The 19,187-nt window shown below is 40.1% G+C and overlaps 2 protein-coding genes across 3 annotated transcripts; one reads left to right on the forward strand and one right to left on the reverse strand.

Annotated features, from left to right (window-relative positions):
• Positions 1-572: 572 nt before the first annotated feature.
• hnrnpa3 (heterogeneous nuclear ribonucleoprotein A3) lies at positions 573-7,292 on the forward strand. 2 transcript variants are annotated; one of them, XM_083921459.1, is made up of 11 exons: positions 573-702; positions 1,976-2,098; positions 2,232-2,378; positions 2,462-2,672; positions 2,769-2,858; positions 2,970-3,041; positions 3,661-3,708; positions 3,941-4,075; positions 4,180-4,296; positions 4,387-4,457; positions 4,559-7,292. In XM_083921459.1, the coding sequence occupies exons 1-10, from the start codon at positions 697-699 to the stop codon at positions 4,440-4,442; spliced, it is 1,005 nt and encodes a 334-aa protein (XP_083777585.1). In that variant the 5' UTR covers positions 573-696; the 3' UTR covers positions 4,443-4,457; positions 4,559-7,292. The 2 variants fall into 2 exon arrangements, with proteins under 2 accessions (XP_083777585.1, XP_083777586.1); XM_083921460.1 differs by having other exon boundaries at positions 5,865-7,292.
• Positions 7,293-8,035: 743 nt separating this feature from the next.
• On the reverse strand, positions 8,036-14,611 carry nfe2l2a (nfe2 like bZIP transcription factor 2a). Its single transcript, XM_083921397.1, has 5 exons — positions 14,464-14,611; positions 11,215-11,481; positions 10,848-10,937; positions 10,566-10,748; positions 8,036-9,695 (listed from the first exon to the last, which is right to left on the reverse strand). Exons 1-5 carry the CDS (start codon positions 14,500-14,502, stop codon positions 8,430-8,432), a joined length of 1,845 nt encoding a protein of 614 aa, XP_083777523.1. The 5' UTR covers positions 14,503-14,611; the 3' UTR covers positions 8,036-8,429.
• Positions 14,612-19,187: the final 4,576 nt, after the last annotated feature.

Consider the following 19,187-nt stretch of genomic DNA (forward strand, 5'->3'; position numbering starts at 1 on the left):
TTTTTCTTGTCAAGCCGCTTTATAAAATATCTACTCTCTTAATAACCTATGCGCTATTAATAATCAGGTGTATATTTTCATCAAGGCTTGATCATTTTGATTAAATTAGGCTATTAAATGACCGGTTGCTTAGCAACATGAACATGATTTTCACGACTGAATCAGGAATGGCCATCAAATTAAATCCACACCCAACAATCTCAATTATTGAATACTGAACCATCCCAAATGGTTACTTCAGGTCACTTAGGCTACTTATGTGTTTTTATTTTTGTTTTCTACTTGGAAACTCCACTAGGTCTCGTTTAATAATAATAACTTTATTAAGGACACAATGAAAGATCTGTAGTATAATTAAAATTTAATTTAAAGTCAAGAGGTCTGCAGAATCACTTATCTGGGCTGGAGCATTAATTGTTCTGTCTAGACTGGTCACCGTTTGACCAGTAGATGGCGCAAATTATCCGATTTCTTTCTTTGCACAAAGCCAGACAGCAAAACATTACATTTTAAGAAGAAAACAATGCTTTATTTACATAGTACTTTGTATTATCACATTCATACCTGAACCACAGTAACGTCCAAGTGCTATAGCTTTAATTTTGATGATTAAAAAAAATGCAGGATGCACTGACACCCAGACCCGTGTACTGATCACGTGACCCACTCAGCTCTGCAGCCTCGGACATCTGCAAAATGGAGGTGAAGTGCTCGTTAAATGTTGCAAATTAAATACGGTCATTGTACAAATGAAGTGAAACAATGGGTTGCTCTTTAAAATCATCGTGACAGCGACGAGGGTGTTGCAGTGCAGAAAAGTGTCGCTTCTCTGTTGTCTTAACGGAGCTCAAGAGTCAGCGCCGCAGCTAAGCTAAGCTAAGCTAAGCTAAGCTAATGCAGTTAGCCTGGGTGTTAACGTTACCGCTCGAGAACTCCGTCATGTGTTGGTTTACTGTTTCAGTTTCCTGTCAAACGAACATTGTTGTTAGGTTCCTTTGACTCGTATTGTCGTTATAGACGAAAGGGTAATTGAGGCGTTTTGGTAAAAACGCAAACCTGCAATAGCGTTAGGCCGCTCAGGCTGACTGAGGCTACACTAGAAACCTTTATTATCACAGCAGACATTTTGACAGGTCAAAGAAAAGCACAGGTGCCACTGATAACATAATTGACAGTGCAAGATATGCAAGATATGATATGCCAGTGAGCCAGCATACACAGTACCAGTTATCAGTAACAACGATTACTGTGCTTTTCCAACTATGATGAGTCTAAATGTAAAAAAGGTCTGTTATGTATTGATATAATTGAATGAATTAATGTCGCCATGCTCATTTTTGGCCGGGCACCGTTTGTATTTGACAGCCTAATTTTAAACTACACACAAGTTTAGTCTGTCGCAACAACGAGTAATGCTATAGTAACGGTATAACATCACTCTGGTTTATTTACCTTTTATTTGCTGCTATTTATATACGTATTTATTCTGAATTATTTTATATTTTGGGTACTATATTATATCAATACGTTTAAAAAAAATTGATTAAATAAGTAAATATTTTTTTGAATATGAATAAACAAGAAATTAACTGTCTTTTGTAAGATATTTAATAAGTAAAACATAATATAAAATAAATGTATGACAGAGGAAGCTGTAACTAACTAACAATGAATCATGGAGAAGGGTGGGATTAAATTAGTGCATACCCCCCCCCCCCTTTTCAGACAAGTATTTTTTATTCATGTATCTCTTTGCTTTTTAGTGGTGTTATCTGTTATCTTTCTTACATGTTTGGAATATATTAAAATCAAAATTAATAAACGGTTAAGTTGCAGATATCTGTGCATTTATTCATCTGCAAATGCAAAGGCACATTATGTAACCATTCTGTAGGTTTCTTCATTTAGTTTCCTGAAACAGTATTTACAGCTGCAATGATATCTGTTGTTTTTTTGTTGTTGTTTGCTTTTATAGGAGCGCGAAGCTAAAGAACCTGAGCAGCTCAGAAAGCTGTTTATTGGAGGTCTGAGCTTTGAAACAACGGAGGAGAGTTTACGGGCCCATTTTGAGCAATGGGGAACTCTCACAGACTGTGTGGTGCGTATTTTTATTGTAGACTATGGCAAGATGGCCTCAGATAATAATAAACTGCATTATAAATTATAAACATAGCTACAGTCCCGTTTAACTGTTCTCACTATCTATATGTGTATGTTTTTGCTGATTCTAGGTAATGAGGGACCCCAACACCAAGCGATCAAGAGGGTTTGGCTTTGTGACATACGCCGGTGTCGAGGAAGTTGACGACGCCATGAAAGCCAGGCCTCATAAAGTAGATGGCCGTGTTGTTGAACCCAAGAGGGCTGTGTCCAGAGAAGTAAACAAATCCCAGACCACAAGGGCAGATATTACGACGATGTGAAGTTTTGGTGTGTTCTCATTTATATACTCTTGTTTCAGGACTCCAATAAACCAGGCGCCCATCTGACTGTTAAGAAGATCTTTGTTGGTGGTATCAAGGAGGACACTGAGGAGTACCACATTCGGGAGCATTTTGAGAAATACGGAAAGATCGAATGCATTGACATCATGGAGGAACGTTCCACAGGGAAGAAAAGGGGATTCTGCTTTGTCTCCTTTGATGACCATGACACTGTGGACAAAATTGTTGGTATGTGATTGTTTAGACTTCAGAGGTAACTAGGATGATAGTAAACATAAAGCAATGTTATGTAAGCGTATTCTTTTCTTGTTGTTTTTCTTACAGCCCAAAAATTCCACACAATCAACTTCCACAATTGTGAGGTCAGAAAAGCTCTCTCAAAACAGGAAATGAGTGTTATGTCCACTAACAGGGGTAAGCACACCATCGATTGTGGAGTAAAGTTATACCTGCTGATTATTGTTTAAATGGTTTAAAGCTGACATTTGTAAAAAAGATCTAAAATGGCACCTCTGTACATATCAGGCAGGAGTGGAGGATCTGGAAACTTCATGGGGAGAGGTAGTAATTTTGGAGGTGGTGGCAACTTCAGTCGAGGTGAGTCGTATTTGCATGCCAGATGAAAGTGCCTCTGGTCTTAACCACACTAATGCAAGAACGTTTGATAGTGCCGTTTACGTGTTAACAGAGGATACAGGATCTTGAGTTTTGTATCCACGCTGACAAACAAACAAAGTAAAATGGTTGTAGCTCTAATTTCTTTTTTTTAATTTAGTTTTTTTATGTCAGCAAAGAGCGAAATAGTGTATGGCCATAACCATCTGGTAAAATTGGTTACTCAGCTTGGTCTAGACGGGTTGTTCCGTCACCTCCAACTCTCTGTGTGCACTGTGTTTTAGCTCTACTCAACTCGAGATTAAAGAGATTTGTTGTCAGGCAATAGGAGTGTATAAACATGGATTGTCTGATGCAGTTGTCAGACAACATGCATTTATACCTCAGTGAAGGAACATGGAAGATGATCAGCCATATTGAAGGGTCGAGGGAAAGTCGGAGGTGACAAAAACGTGTCTTCTAACATTGCTGCTATGCAGAAATGCGTTGTCATCTTTGTGAATTGTTGACGGTCGCAGTGTGTCATCTGTGACAAGGCTGCAAGAATACAACAAATCGGTCACAGTTTTGTTGCATAATATATTTTACCCTTATCTTTTAGGTGGCTATGGTGGAGGACGAGGTGGTTATGGCGATGATTTTGACAATGGTGAGGTCTAAAATTTTACTTTGGATGTGTAAAAATAGGTTGAGCATCCTTGCGAACTTCCATTACAGCTGTGAAGTGCCTTTAAAAATGCTTTACAACTGTTAAGTTAATACAATCCATGAGTTACTCAATTTCCCAGCTTGGGGTCAATCAAATATTTCTATTCTATTATTCATGTCGCAGTGATGAATAAGGTTATGTTTTAATTTTGCTTTGTTTTTCACGGTTATAGGTCCAGGCGGAAATTATGGTGGAGGACCAGGATACGGAGGGGGCCGAGGGGGCTATGGAGGTGGTGGAGGATATGGCAACCAGGGGGGTGGATTTGGTGGAAGCTGCGATGGAGGTTACGGAGGCAATGATGGAGGTAAGTCAATTTGTTACTAAGTTCTACATGTAATCTTTAAAAAACATGCTGTACTCAACACCTGAAATCAAGACCTGCCTTAAAATTGACACTTGCATCTTCAGGATATGGTGGAGGTGGAAATTACAACGACTTTGGTAATTATGGTGGACAGCAGTCCAACTATGGGCCCATGAAGGGAAACAACTATGGGGGCAGAAACTCAGGTGGACCCTATGGTGGTGAGTTTTACCCACCAAAATCTTCTGACATTCATAATTTCTCCTGAAGACTACCTTACGTATTTTGTGATGACCTACCCTCAACTGCAGGTGGCTATGGCTCTGGTGGCGGCGGTGGAGGTGGCTATGGCTCACGGAGATATTAAATATTTCATGTTTTGGTAAGTTGCATTCAGTTCCACACCACCCTCGCAACACCGTACAGAGTGAGCCCATGAAAGTGCAGAATAACTATTTGTTCTATCCTGTATCCATTCAACAGGCTTCAGTTCTTAGCAGGAGAGGCGAGGAGGTGAGCAAAGGAATTGTCAGGAAAGCTGCAGGTTACTTTGAGGCAGTCATCTGAAAGCATTAGAGGAACACACAAGTCAGACATTACCGCAGCTAAATCGGAGAAGTTTATGGAAGAAGGACTGTATACACAAGACATGAGTGCAGATGATACTCTTCCCTAATTGTGATAGATGTTTCCCTACCAAGCTATTTTCCTTTTGTGCGTCTGAAGTGTGTGTGTATTGTGCCTATGGTATCAGGGGTAAAGAGTAAATTGTTTTTTGTTTTTTACCTGAAGCCACTTCTTAATAGCTTTTTCTTATTTACACAGGTCAGCTTTCTGCTGGCCGACTAATCTTGTCTTTTCACCTGACTTATGTCATAGTATAGTTATAACAGGCCCTCAGATGAGCTAGAATACAATTTTTTTTCTTTCTGAAGTTATAATATCTCAATTGCAAGTGTCAAGTGTATTTTGATTCTGTATGTGAAGCACAGTATGTAAATCATTCGTAGTACAAGTGTCAACAAATATAAGCAGTCTGGATTAGAATTAAGGGAATCCCTCACTCTTCTTGTTCCCAGCAAACCGAATTCTAGATTGTTCGAATATTTTGATTAGAAGAAAAAGACCGAATAAAATTGTGTAGTAAAGTAACATGAGGTTCAGTGCGTCATTGGTTCAGAAAAAGATCAAATGAGTTATGATTTATCTGTTGTCTGCACATTGTGACTGTGAAGTTTAGCACATCAGCCTGTCCAGAATTTTCTCCTGAAATAGTATACTGTATTAACCTGTACAAGGGTCAATGACAAGGGAGATTTGGGTAGTCCTAAGGCAAGGGCCCATACACCACCTATGCCAGTGTTGAGCCAGTAGGATTATAACAGCCACAAGCACCTGCAGTTGGGCCCTCAGCATCGCTAGTGTGGAAGATTGCAGATGACTGTCAGACAGGACGTCTTCAGCCCCAGCACAGTGGACCAGTCAGCATTTTGAGAGAGAAGGGAGAAGGCAGCATCGAGCACAACGTCCATGGAGGAAGCTTGCAGTGTCGTTCCTGATAGTGAGCATCTATCTCTTTCAAGGCTAGCTAAACCCTCCAGCAGCTGGTGCTAGCGAAGAAAGACTAGTTCCTGGACACATTGGAGACCCTGTTGAGTCAGAGATACTGCAGTTTTTACCCGCAAGTGCTAGATTTCAGACATTAACAAGAAAAGGGAGTGAGTATTTCACAGAAAGCAGACTTAAGAAGATGGAGCAGGTAAGAGTAACCACTTTGCTTGATTTGCAGATGTGGAAAGAGGCATTCTTGCTGAAAATCTGTAAAGACCTGATAACATGGAAGGTTCTGGATGGGTAAGACTTTTTCAAAATATTATCCAAGGCTGCTCATATTGTATTCTTACCAAATGCACATGGTGATTATACAATGTGCAAGGGTTCTTTTAAGGTAAACCGAGCAGGATGACATCCAGTATTGCTCCATTGACCAGAATCAGCCTGTGACCTTCACAACACTGCATGGAATATCTTGAAGGAAATATATGTTTCCATGATTTTATTACCTTTGCTATCAGTCAGGTAGTCCTGATAATGTTGATAGCAATGAAACACCCTTGGGAAACAACAACAAATGATCATGCTCACCAGTATTTACACTCAGTGGTCACTTTATTAGCCACACCTTTACAATCTGTTAAAGTTGATACAGCAGATCTGCCCTAAATTCTGCCTTGATTAGGCAGTTAAGCTTTTGATGACATTGTTATTGCGTTAGATTGTGCAGGTGTACCTAATAAAGTGACCACTGAGTGTATATACTTATGCCAAGCTACCCCTTGCGTCATGCAGTGTTATAATGTATAGAAATCAGATCCTTGTCAGTCTTTAAGTAGCAAAAAAAATGTAAAAATAGAATATAAAAGGATTTTTGATGATTTAGTTATTACTGCAATGACAGGCCATATTAGTATAATGCAAAAAAATATTTTATTTATAAAAAGGGCTGGTAATCAGCACTTATAAGCCAGTTGTAAACTAACATGGAACCTCTGACAGGTCTGAGGTCATCGCCGAAAAATATATTTATGAAACCATTATTTTACCTGATAGTCAAATGAACATATGAAACATGAAAGAGCTTTATCAGCAGAGATGAAATGGGGTCACAAGTTGAAACAAACACAATATTCAGTGTTCACATTTACTCATAGTTGCCACTCAGAAGGGTAAGCGTAGATGACATTTGGTTCAAAAGCTGCAGACTTCAAGTGCTACCTGCCAAGTTCAAAATAAGGTGAGATGTCAAAGGAGATTTTATAAGGTTCCCCTAAAAATGGGAACCTGCTACTGTACTGTAATTACTTAACTAGAATAATTGTACATTAAATGATTTTCAAATGGTAAGTTTAAACATTCCAATCACAAATCCTAAAGAATACATTTAGGTTTTGGATAATATAACTTCCTTGAGATTGGTCCATATCAATTTTTTTTAAATTAAATTTATTTAAACACTTTATCAATGGTTTAAATAAGACCCCTATTATAACCTGCTACAAATTGAACTGCGTTTGAAAGAATTCAAACATGCACTGTTAGCATTCCACACAGGTCACGTCTACTAAGCCTGAAAATGAAGGAACAATGCCTGCTGATAGGTTTCTCAATCAGCTGAAGGATAGTGTTTCTGCACAGGAATGTAGACTGGCCAACTCTATCACACAGAATAAAGCTATGCTTGGCAAAAGCACCCTAGTCTCAATGAACTATGTTGGCTAAAACAGTAATATATGTTGTGTTACTTGTGCTCTTGAATAAAAGTATTTTCCACGACTTGGTTGATTTATTTCTGAAAGCAATACACTGAAATGTAAATGGTTGTTTTTGTAAAATACAAAATGTGGAAAGGTTTTATTGATTCAAATGTCCTTGAGTTTCTCAACAGTCTAGTTTGCTGCGTGCTCTCTGAAGTTTGTCGTGAGAGCGGAAAATGGGCTTGCCGGTCAAAGGTAGCGTCGGTGTGTGAAAGTGCATGTAGAACACATACTGATTGCGTAGGGCTTCACCTTTGAATATGCTTTCCCGGTTGGGCAAGGTTCACTCTGAAGATACGCTACTGTAGCCTGACAATTGTTTTCTTTGTGTAAACATAATGAAGTGGGTGTGATTTCTGTAGGACTTTTGCAGTATTCAAAGATTTAGGTTACTGTACAAACAAGCCTGCTCAAATAAAATAGTAAGCAGATTGTAAAGTTGTTTAAGCCAGTCACTTTTGTTTCAGTACAGTGCTCCCTTTCTTTGCTTCTTTGTTAGAGCCTTCAAGTCAAGAACTGACTTGAACATGTGGTAAGTTATGTAAGCGTTCCTTTTAGACTATATATCCATCTGGCATCAATTTGTTGCAGGCCACAAAACATTACACAATGTTCTTCAGTAAATAGGAGGCCGTGTAGCTATAGGAATACTTTATTGAAAAGCACAGAAGTCAAGATTTTATAAAAGAACCTGGGCAGCAAATCATAAAGGGACAGTTATAAAATATAAGTAACAATGATTGAAACAATCATTAGCATACAGAAATATGATATATACAATATATATATATATATATACACACGCATACAGTAACAGTTATCAATCTCAAAAGCAAGTAATGTTTTCTATTTACAAACAATATTGGTTAAAGAATCTGTTTAAGGTATCCAAGTACAAAAGAAGTAAAATATCAAAAATATTACAACATTCGAGAGAAGTGAGCAAAAACTATACAATAGTTCTGCTTAGCTACTAATGCTTTAAAGCTGAATGACTACAAAGTTATTGCATAGTATTACTATGATAATGCAGTACCATATTACAAAGGCGATAAGACGCTGTCTTCGCTCTTGATGAAAGTCTTTTTTATGCGGGGAACGAGGAAGACGGTGCCGTCAGTTGACTGCTGCAGGGAGTAGTCGGAGGGGGAGTAGGAGTTCCCCTTCTCGTCTCTCAGCATACTGAAGACCTCCAGGTACAAGCTGTTGAGTTGCTGCTTCATTTCTTTCAGGTTTGTGATGTTCTGGCTCTTCTCGCTCAGCAGACGCTCCTTCTCGTCCTTCAGTGAGTCCAGGTTGCTCTCCAGACCCACTATGTTCTCCATCTTGCGTTTGCGGCAGTTCTGGGCAGCCACTTTGTTCTTGCCGCGCCGGCGTATGTCTCGGACCAGGGCCAGCTGGGCCTCGTTCAGTTGGTGCTTCGACATCATCTCGTTAAAGTCATCAACAGGCAGATTGATAATCATGTCAACAGTGAAGGGGATTTTGAGAGCCTTGGCCCTCTGCTCGTCTCTGGAGAGACGCACTTCCGAGCGCTTCTTCCGCTTGTCTTTGGTGAAGGGGGCGTCGTTGTGGCCTCGCTCCTCTGCTGGGTCTGTCTGGTGTGATTTGGGTTTCTTTTCCTGCTGCTGTAGCGGCTGACCCATCTGTGCCGATAAAGAAATTGCTGGATGAAGATCATCAGGCTGGAAATTGAGTGAGAACATCTCTGAGTAGTCAGATTCTGCACTTCCAGGGTTGCGGTCCATCTCCTCCATGTCTGAATCACTGTAACCAAAGGAATCATCTCCATACATGGACTTCCCAGGTGAACTTGCATTTGGACTGGTATTTGAAGAGATTCCTGAATCTGAGTCTGGCATTTCTGCCATCAGAATCTGTTTGCCTCTGTCAAATGTATCTCCAGGGGAGAGGCTGTAAATGTCCACAGGTGTGAAGGGAGGCTTGTTTGGGATATCAGACAAGACGTTACTTTCCTTTACTCCAAGGCCATGTTGAACACTGTTCTCTTCCAGAATGGCATTTGGGTAAAACATGTCACAGAAACTTTCAACAGTGTAGTTAGCATTCAGCTGAGGAGTTTCAGCCTTCATCTGGCTGAGATTGTCTACTGGGGCCATACTGGGAACAGAGGCATCAAATGTATTCAGAAACTCTGCATGGCAAACATTTACACTGTTTGTTTCCCCGTCCGTGAGATTGGTCATGGGGTAAAAAGTGTAGTTGGGATTCTGCACTTCAGGGTTGTTTGGAAGAGGATACGTCGTGTTCTCCAGTGTGTCCTCCATTTGCATGCTCAGGCAATGCTAGAAGAAAAAGAGAAATAGACATTAAAATAAATATAAACATAATATTACAAGTTCCAAAATCTACTTTGTTGCGTGTTTAAGTTTAAAACCAAGCTCATACATAAACCTACAGTTTCTTCAAAAACACGATATGTGGCACATTGTGATGACGGACATGGTAGCCTGCTCTAATTTCCAAGACCCACAAAATATCCAGTTGTTAAAATAGATCAGAAATCCCCAGCACCCGTCTCCCAGCTTGCTGTTGCTGAGAAGTTACACAACTACATTATCTTCACAATGCAGCTTAGAACTGAAACTAAATTCCACACAACTCCCTTTTTGTCTGCAATGTAAAGTCTTATCAGCAGTTTGCCAGAGCAACTAATGCAATGCTATGTAAGCTGTATGGTTAGGATTGCAGTCCAGTCCACAGTGAGAGGTCAAGGCAAAAGGTACACGGCTCCACCCATCAGCTAATGCAAATATGAGCTGCCTTGAAACAAAACTGATAAGGCAGATACTGAAAAACTACTGTGCACAAATCTTTATCTGGCTGCCAGAAAGTAAAGGTTTTAAATATTGCCACACCCTCTCTGAACAAGATGTCTTCTTGTTCAGCTAGATGGAGCTGGTGGCTCCTAATCACAGTGCATCACATCTTACACACCCTCCTCCCTTATCGCAAAAAAGTCTCAACAATGAAACCTAAACATGGTGCATTGAGCCAGGTGCCCCTGTCTCATATGTACGAGACCCCATTCTCACAGAGCAACAAAAAGGTGTTTGTTCTCTGATGCCGGCTCCTACCCGTTGAAGCATTCTTTGGGTATTTGTTCCACAATGCAAAACACCACGCCATTGAGGCGGTAAATCCGTGTATTATACCTGCAGCTCAGGGAGGGACAAAAGCTCCATCCAGGCCTGCTCCAAATCTGGGGACATCCTCTGTGGTGGTGGTGGTGGTGGTGGTAGTGGACCTGGGGAGAGGGTGGCCGTTGGCAGAGCCGGCTGCTCAGGGGACATCACGGGTGCTGACACAGGAGTTGTGTCCAGGCAACCTGAGGCGATCTGTCAAACACAAGAATATGACCGTTTTTATACTGAAAGTCATTTTAAAAGGCTGCAAGCTATGATGTCACATGTGAAGTAATAATTCAATGTTCTCACCTCAGTTTCCTCTACAGGAAATGTCTCTGCTAGTAGCTGCAAACATTCATCCAATGACATGGCATCTCCCTCTTCTGTGAAGCTGACATTCTGCAAGAATGGTTCAAATACAACTTCAATTTCACCTCTTAGCATTCTCTGTCTCACACCATCTTTTAAAAACAGCACATGATGTTATATTTATAGAATTATGTCTCGGAAGAGTAGTTTCTACAGCAGAATACACCAATGCAAAACTACAGACCCACCTGTGTTTCTGTAATTACGCAGGATGAGTGGTTACCTAGCTACGCCATAGCCACAGCCTATCAAATGAGGTGGGAGGGGTCCACCTCTGACATGAGTAATGATGGCCATGTGCACGTACCTGTGTAACCTCTAGAGGTGTGACAGCCGACTGCAGTGGGGCGTTGGGTGGCAGGCGAGGTATGTACTCTCCCGTTTCCTCGTCGAGCTGTAGCTGTGCCAGCAAGGCCTTCTCCTGCTCCAGGACCAGATGCTGCCTCTTCTCTTCTTCCAGCTCCCGCTGCCTCCGCAGCTCATGTTCTTTTTGACGGTGGTTGGAGTCATACACCTCACGGCTGGCACCGAGATCAATGTCCTGCTTCCAAAGTATGTCTATCAGCTCCATGTCCTGGAAACAGAGCCGCAGATCAGTTTAGAGGGCCGCGAGACATGCTGTCCTGCAGTAAGACTGTGAGCAGCGTTGGAGCGTGTCTGCTGCACCCGCCACACCCTGTCCCTCAGTATCTGTTCACTGACAACAACACTGGCACTAAAGTCAAGGGGGAGAAGCCGCATGAATAATAGATGTACTTCTCTCTTTCCCCTGTTGGCACCACATGCCAGCAGAAGTCACGTATCCTCACTCGATACTTGCTCCAAGGGAAGCAATCGTTACCCATCTGATTACATGGAGGTGTGAATTCATTTGTCTCATTCAAACTCACAAATAGGGCACACTCATGTCACGTCTAAGTTAGAGTTAAGTTCTGTAAATCAAGTAGAGTTAAATCCTAACCATATCATATTTATAGAATCAGGAAGTTAAAAAAGATAGGTCTATAGTTGTTTTTTAAAATATAATATCATCATTTCAGTTTCAAATGACATAACAGTAATATTCCCTAAAGTGTGGTATAATACAATCAAAGAAAGTAGGGAATATAAGGCAGTAGATTTGTTGCCGAGTGGAGTTACAGACCTTAATTCCTTGTTTTCCTTCCTGCTATGTCTTCAAGGAAATTACTTCCATAGATGACTATGACCCCTGTGTGTCCCCTCACAACACTGAACAAATAATTTTGATCTACATTTGGGATTTACACATTAAATTGAATGCTGCTGGCAATAGAGAAGGTAAGAGACAGCGTACCAACAACTAGGAGGATATTTTGATATGGTTTCCAGCATGAATGTACTGAATGTTATTTGCCTTTTTTAAACAAGATTGTCTAAAGAGAAACTACGCCTCTCTCTTCTTCTGGACTTTTACACAGAAGTTATTTACAGAAGGAAACCCTTTCACAACGCTCAGGGATGTTGCATAAACCCAAGACACTGGTTCACCAGAAAATCTTTGAGCATGTGACTCGTTTGTTCCTCAAATTTGTGTATAAATTGAACTTATGGGCAAGGCTTCTTAACACTTGCAGTCGGTCATATGGCCTGAACAGACATAGCCTGGAGGAAGTCAAGAGGGAACTGGAGAGGAATTAAGGACAAAGTAGAAAAACACACAACAAAGAGGAGAAAATACTGTACCATCATGTTTTCTCCTTTGTGTGGTTAATCTATATATACTTTAAAACGTTGTTGACACTGTTTTTCTGACTACAGCTGTTGCACTGCAAAATAAAAAACCCACTAACCCTCTTTGACTCAATGTTGCATCAGAGGCATGACCGCCAAAGGATTATACGTCACTAAGACTGCCCACTATAAACCATACTCACAGTGAGAGAGGTGAGCACACAACCAGGCATTATGGCATCTGCAGGAATGAGGAAGTGGCCTAAAATGTCCAAGTATGCTGTCTGGTCATCTGTGTTTTCCAAACTTATAAACCACAGTCTTGCCTGTTTGTCATGTGAGTCCCTTATACAATAATCCCAAATCTAAAACCGGTCTGTCGACTAGGAACTTAAAGGAGAACTTTCACTCTTACTAATTAATTGCACTGTTGTTCAAGATCACTAAACCAAACTCACGCAACAAATCATAGCTTATGTTCTTTATTAAATAGACTTGTATAAGTGTCAGGGTGTGTGAGATCAGGTAATCAGTATGGTATCATTATCGTGGATGTCACAAGACCTACATTGGCACCAGAACAAGGAAACTGGCTCATAAAATAGATTTCCCAGACCTCTCTGCCACACAATACGCTGCTGTACAAGCCAGACAACATTCCCTTTGGTTTGAGATAGCGGAAAAATATGCATAATGACTCCCAATTAGCAGAAAACACGTGTTGCAGTGCTGCACTGTTACACCCTGTTGTAAATTGTTTACTGTTATATGTATATATTGGTGCTATTTTTTATATGTATAAATTGTTTTCATATTTTATATGTATATATGGGGGGGGGGTATCCACTTTGCTGCTGCAAATTTGTAAATGTCTCACTTATGAGACAATAAAGGACTTATCTTATTTGTATCTTAAACACAAGTAAACTAATCGCTAATAGTATCTCTGGCTATTAAACTGGGTGGTGGAGGGGGTGATTCAAAGTGCGTGTGCTTTCAGTAGGCCATGTGGGTTGTTCATTTACCACACTTCAGCTTAAAACAAGGGCCTCAAAGGGGACCTGACTCCGGTGGTTTATTACAGCTTCTTGCATCACGACCCGCTGGACATCCACCCTTGACCGAGGATGATTGAACACAGCAGCACATGTTCCAAAACAGCCCTTTTAGGCCATCATCAGTCAACCGTGGACTTCCACTGACCCTCACCTATGACAGGTTTATCTAAACACTACAAAACACTGTAAGGCCACATCACATGAGAAACAACCCCGTATTTAACAGCCGATTCAAATGGACAAAAACAAGGATACACTGGGAGTTGTGTGGTTCTTTTCACATAGCAAAAAATACACGAAAAAGAAACAAGTAAAGACAGTTTCACAACGGTTACACGGCTTTCTATATCAGATGTGGGATATCACATGTTTGAAGGAAGGAGGAGGGAGGAGGGAGGAGGGGGCAGTTACGGGAAAAAAGCTAATGTTTACCAAACTCTAAAAGATGTAATTAATTATGACATTTCATTCAACGTAACAGTTATCAGCCTTGTTTTATAATACGCTTGTATTTCCTGTCGAGGATAAAACGTCACAAGTGAATGACTTGCATAAGTGAAAGCTGGACAGAGGAAAGAAAGCAGGCTCAAAGTGTATTCGTATGATCTTCCCCTCGTTGGAGCTGTTATTTCTACACCATAACCTCTTACCTATACCGTGACCCGGTTGTCACTGCGTATTGATTATTGGATTTCTTATAAGAAACGTTAAAAAGTTTAGAGTGACGTCTCTATCAGATCAGTAGCCCGTAAAGGGAAGTAAGCAGTCAATGTCTCGTGATCACTTTTAAGAAATCCTCCATTTACCTGTTGACCGGAACGCATCACCTCCATGTCCATCATCATGGAGATCTGTCTGGCCGTAAAGAAGCGCCTTATGACTGATGAACGTGTGTGTTATTCCTTAAAAATGGCAGATAAAAATGGCGTGCGGTCTGAAGTCGATAAGAGTCCGTCGCAGCTGCGGAGCCGAGGGAAACATTGCTTCCCTTAAAACTAATGAACATCACGGAAATGATGGCCCTGCCCACCGAGCTGCGGCGCCGGGATCGTCCCCCTCGCACCGGCCTATGATACGGAGCTGTGCGTGCATGCGTGCGGATGCGTTCAATGGATATCGCCTACACAGGGTACCAAATAAAAACACTAGGCTACACAACACGGGTCACTCCTGCCATGCAGCGACAGTAGCTGAAGTTACACTTCACTCTCATAGCTTTGGAAAAATACAGAGACATTGATTTTTCACGGTTTTATTTTGTATTGTTTGCGTTAGAGGCAAGTTATTTGATATGTGATATGTCAGGAAAACATATTGGTATATCTCAGGTACTCAAATAACAAGTTATGGGTGGCTCATATAAAAGGGTGGAAGTTATTAAAGAAAGTTATCTATTTCTGTGAGTGATCCAGGTTTAGTTAGCTGCTTACATATAAACTAAACTTGTATAACTAGACTATATTAAATATATATTTTTAATGTTTTTAGCCTAAAGGGCAGGAAAAATACATGAAAGATTATGCTCACCATACTTTACTCATTTGAGTCCCCTCCCACCCAAAATGTCACTTCCTGAAAATGGTCTCAATGGAATTGTAGTCTTGTTTTTGTAAGGCCAGAAACTACAAACTATACTAACTATGCTATATATATATATATATATATATATATATATATATATATATATATATATATATATATATATATATACACATTATAAAGCAAATTCTGTGTTGTGTGGTTTAAAAAAAAACTTAAATTAAGCCATTTGTTATTTAAAAAAATGTCTGTCACATTTTAAAGAACAAATCATGGGGACATGGATGTTGCTGCACAACACAGGAATGAAAGTTCATCAAAGCTGAAATAACCCTAAAAGAATTTTAGAAATAAACTGAATTGATAAGACAAACTAGCAATGGTTGTCTGAAAAAAACATGAAAGCCATACAATATTAGACCTAATCTACCCTTTATTATTTATCTGAGTATCTATTTTACATTTCTGTCTGTTAAAGAAAACGCGTATAATTCAAAAAAACTCAAATGCACGTTATCGTTTCTATTTTAACTCCACCATCAGAAGAGTTTTGATTGGTGCATCGCGCCCCCTGCTGGTGAACGTGCCCTACGTGGAGCTGGAGGCCCTGGGGCCCTAATGTCCCCGTGGAAACACTGAAGACATCCACTGACGGCTGGGAGGTTGTCACAAAGCTGCATGGAGACAATTGTGGGGGCTTTGGTCAGAAGCATTTGGATTATTTATTTAAGATAAGTAGCAAAACTCAATCACAAGTGAAGTCCTGCATTCAAAATTGAACTAAACATATGCTACTTAAGGTATATAAAGAAAAAGTCATCCTTGTGCAGAATAGTCCCTGCTAATATATATTACAATATTTTTGTATCATTGTTTTCCGATGCATTGACATGTAAGCAGTAGCCTACTTTAGTGTAATAGTTGGTCAAGGTGGAGCTAATTTTTATACTAACACTGCTAACTAACACTCATTGGGTAGTTTCAATGCATCATGTTTTATTTGTTGATCATGATTTATATGAAAAATCTTAATCTGACAAGCAACTAGGCTATCGCTGTTAAAACATCAATAAAAAGTTCAATGTTCCCCTTTAAAATGTAATGGAGACAAAGCCTACAAAGTAACATAAAATGGAAATACTGAAGTCAAATAATTCAAGTTAAGTTCCCCACAACTCCACTGAAGTCAATGAGTAGGCTAAATATAATTACTTTCCACTGCTGGCTTTGGGCTTCATCTTTATTTTAATTTCATTACATTGATAAATGATGATAATGCTATTACATAAGGCAGTATCTCATACATAATGGGGTTATTAAAATGAACGCAGCGTGATTATAAACATAGCCTACTATTGTACAACAGTGGTGGAAAGTAACTATTTACATTCTATTATTTACTCAAGTAGGCATTTAAATAACTTGTAGCCTACTTAGTAGTAGTAAATATTGGCTTTTGTCCCCTCTTGCCTAAATGCTTGTGACATTTAGCAGTCACTGACCGCAGATGAAGATTTTTACAGGCAAAACACACGATCAATTTATATAACATGAAAATACAGAAGTGGAGTGTAACTCAGTACATTTGCTGAAGTTTTGAAGCTGCACTTTTACTTGTCATATAGTAGGCTGTTATTTAGGCTAATTGTTGTATTAGCATAGGGTCTGAAAACTTCTTCCACCATTAGTGCTATAACTTAAACAACCCAGTAAACATGGATGCTAAGTTTAGTTTGACTGACAAACTACAACATTCAAATTCTACTCAACTTTACTGCATCAGTAGCCTAATGTGAATCCAATATACACCAACATAACAGATATAGCGAAAGGGGTTAGGCCTATTCCCCATGAGTACTTTTACCTTTGAGTACTTCAGTAGGCCTTTATTGATCATACTCTTGTATTTATACTAAAAAGTACCGTTTTGAATACAGGGATTTTAGTCATTCGTGTAGCAGGATCTGAATACATCACCTCTGCAGGACAGACATGTAATAATGTATTCTTGATATGACCTTAAAGGCTAATTTTGTAACTTCAAATGATTGCTGCTATTTAAGAGAGGTGTCGAGGCTCATACAAGTTAATTAAAAGGGAACCATTCTGACACCTCCGCGCAAGTAAGAAGTCGGATCGAGATGTAGGCTAATGAAGTGTCCTTTGAAATATGTCATAGACATAGGACACACTTGGTCCTGGCTGTATCTGTACAGCACCTATCTGTGAAGAACCTCACACTAAAGTGCAGCTCGCTGTGCCACTGAGTGAAATTACACTAAAAAAGCCTCTCTTTTTTTTTCTCCCCCCCCCCCCCCCCCCCCTCCCCCCCTCCTCATGCGCGCTCACGAACACGCGTTCACGTTTGGCAGCTCCACGTCGACATTCTTCCAGCTGCATATAGTGAACTGCACAGGACTGGGGGAAGAAAAGGTAAAAAGCGGCGGTAGCCACCTCCACGATTAGAGCGCTGCAAGTCCGCAGACGATCACCAGCCGCAGTGGAAACAGGCGTTTGCACTGTGAATCCAGCCGTGGCCTGCGATATCTTCAGATCGCTTTCTGCTTTTGCATTTTATCATCAAGAGTACTTGCCCCTCGTGTTGGATTGCAGCTGGTCTCTTGCGTCCACCTTTATCAGGTACAGTACGACTGCAGAACTTACTTCACAATGACTTCTTGTGTAGACGCCGTCAGGATAGTGATTGAGGCATGCAACTGTTTGTTTTGTTGCATTGTTTTCCACTTCTAAAGTTGCTGTCACTTGATTGCTGCTGAAGTGGCAAGTGCCCTATAAGTACCTTCAAACTGAAAGAACTCAACAGTCCTGGAGCTCAGCCGGCCTTCTGCACTTTCTTCATTGCTATCACATCTACCATTTTTAAGTGACTAAATAGCTTGTTGCTCCAGAGCTTGTTCACTTCAGAAACTTGTAAAAGCTCAACAGGTAGAATCAATGGCACGCATGAGTGAAATAGAGTTAAATATATCACTAAAAATGGAAACTTCCAACATGTCAGCTTAGTATAGAGACTGCTTCACATGTTAACTTTGTAACCAACCAGATGGTCAAGCTATAAAGACATAAGTACATACATTTTTCGGTGGGGTGTACTGCAGGATCAACTATTGCACATACCCAAATGGTATTTATACATTTAATCATTTCTGTAAAGAGCTGCCAATGTGTAAAAAAGACTCCATATGGCCTGCTCTACCTGTGGGACTCTAGGGAGGACTCACCACACAGCGAGCCTCTCTGTAGGCCAAGTCCTTAAAGCAAGTCTTAACTGCTTAGTCTCTAGTCTTCTACAAACCACACCAGCCATTGCCTTTATATGTTTTGACCGTCAATATATGGAAAAATAACTATTCATGGTGGATGTTCTGTTTTCCTTGCTTTTTGTGCCTTCCTACAGTTAAAGGAGCACCCAGTCATGAGGAGGATAAGGCTCGGCACAAGGACAAACCTATGAGGTGGCACTGTGGCTTTCCAAATAAAGTTCTGTGATACACTTAGACTCTTAATTGCTTGCAGTCAGTGCATTACAGAACTTTGTTTTGGGAGTTAATACTTTATCCTGTGGGGAATAAACCTTCAAACATCTGGACATTTAAGTTTACAGCATGGTGTAATATTTCTGCTGACAAATGAAGTCCAATAAAGCCTTTTTTTTCACAGCCTCTGTCTTTTTTGTGTACGTTTTAACCATGGTTAATTTGTATTCTAAAGAAGCAATAATGTTGTTTGTCATTTTTGTACTTTAACTTTGTGTTAAATCATTACTTAAAGAGCACTGATGTGTGCCATATGGAAACAGTATCAGGTGAGCGAGTGGAGGTGAGGCAGGGAGCTAAACAGTGACGTCATATTGTTTCAGGTTACTGTTTTTAAAACCACAATTACAAATTACACATGAGGACTTTTGACAGGATGCTGTTTTAATATGTACAAATGGTCAAGTCAGATAAATTATGTTTTTAAAATGTGT

This window comes from Echiichthys vipera (genome assembly GCF_963691815.1).
Source record: "Echiichthys vipera genome assembly, chromosome: 10".
In the NCBI taxonomy this organism is placed as follows: Eukaryota; Metazoa; Chordata; class Actinopteri; order Perciformes; family Trachinidae; genus Echiichthys; species Echiichthys vipera.

Excerpts from the sequence above, each read along its gene's own strand:
- hnrnpa3 (XM_083921459.1), top strand. Across the intron at positions 4,076-4,179 it reads TTACGGAGGCAATGATGGAG|GATATGGTGGAGGTGGAAAT; the intron begins GTAAGTCAATTT and ends TTGCATCTTCAG. Across the intron at positions 4,297-4,386 it reads CTCAGGTGGACCCTATGGTG|GTGGCTATGGCTCTGGTGGC; the intron begins GTGAGTTTTACC and ends CCTCAACTGCAG.
- nfe2l2a (XM_083921397.1), bottom strand. The coding sequence starts at position 14,502 with ATGATGATGGACATGGAGGTGATGCGTTCCGGTCAACAG. Across the intron at positions 10,938-11,214 it reads CACCTCTAGAGGTTACACAG|AATGTCAGCTTCACAGAAGA; the intron begins GTACGTGCACAT and ends CCATTCTTGCAG. Across the intron at positions 10,749-10,847 it reads TTCCTGTAGAGGAAACTGAG|ATCGCCTCAGGTTGCCTGGA; the intron begins GTGAGAACATTG and ends TGTGTTTGACAG.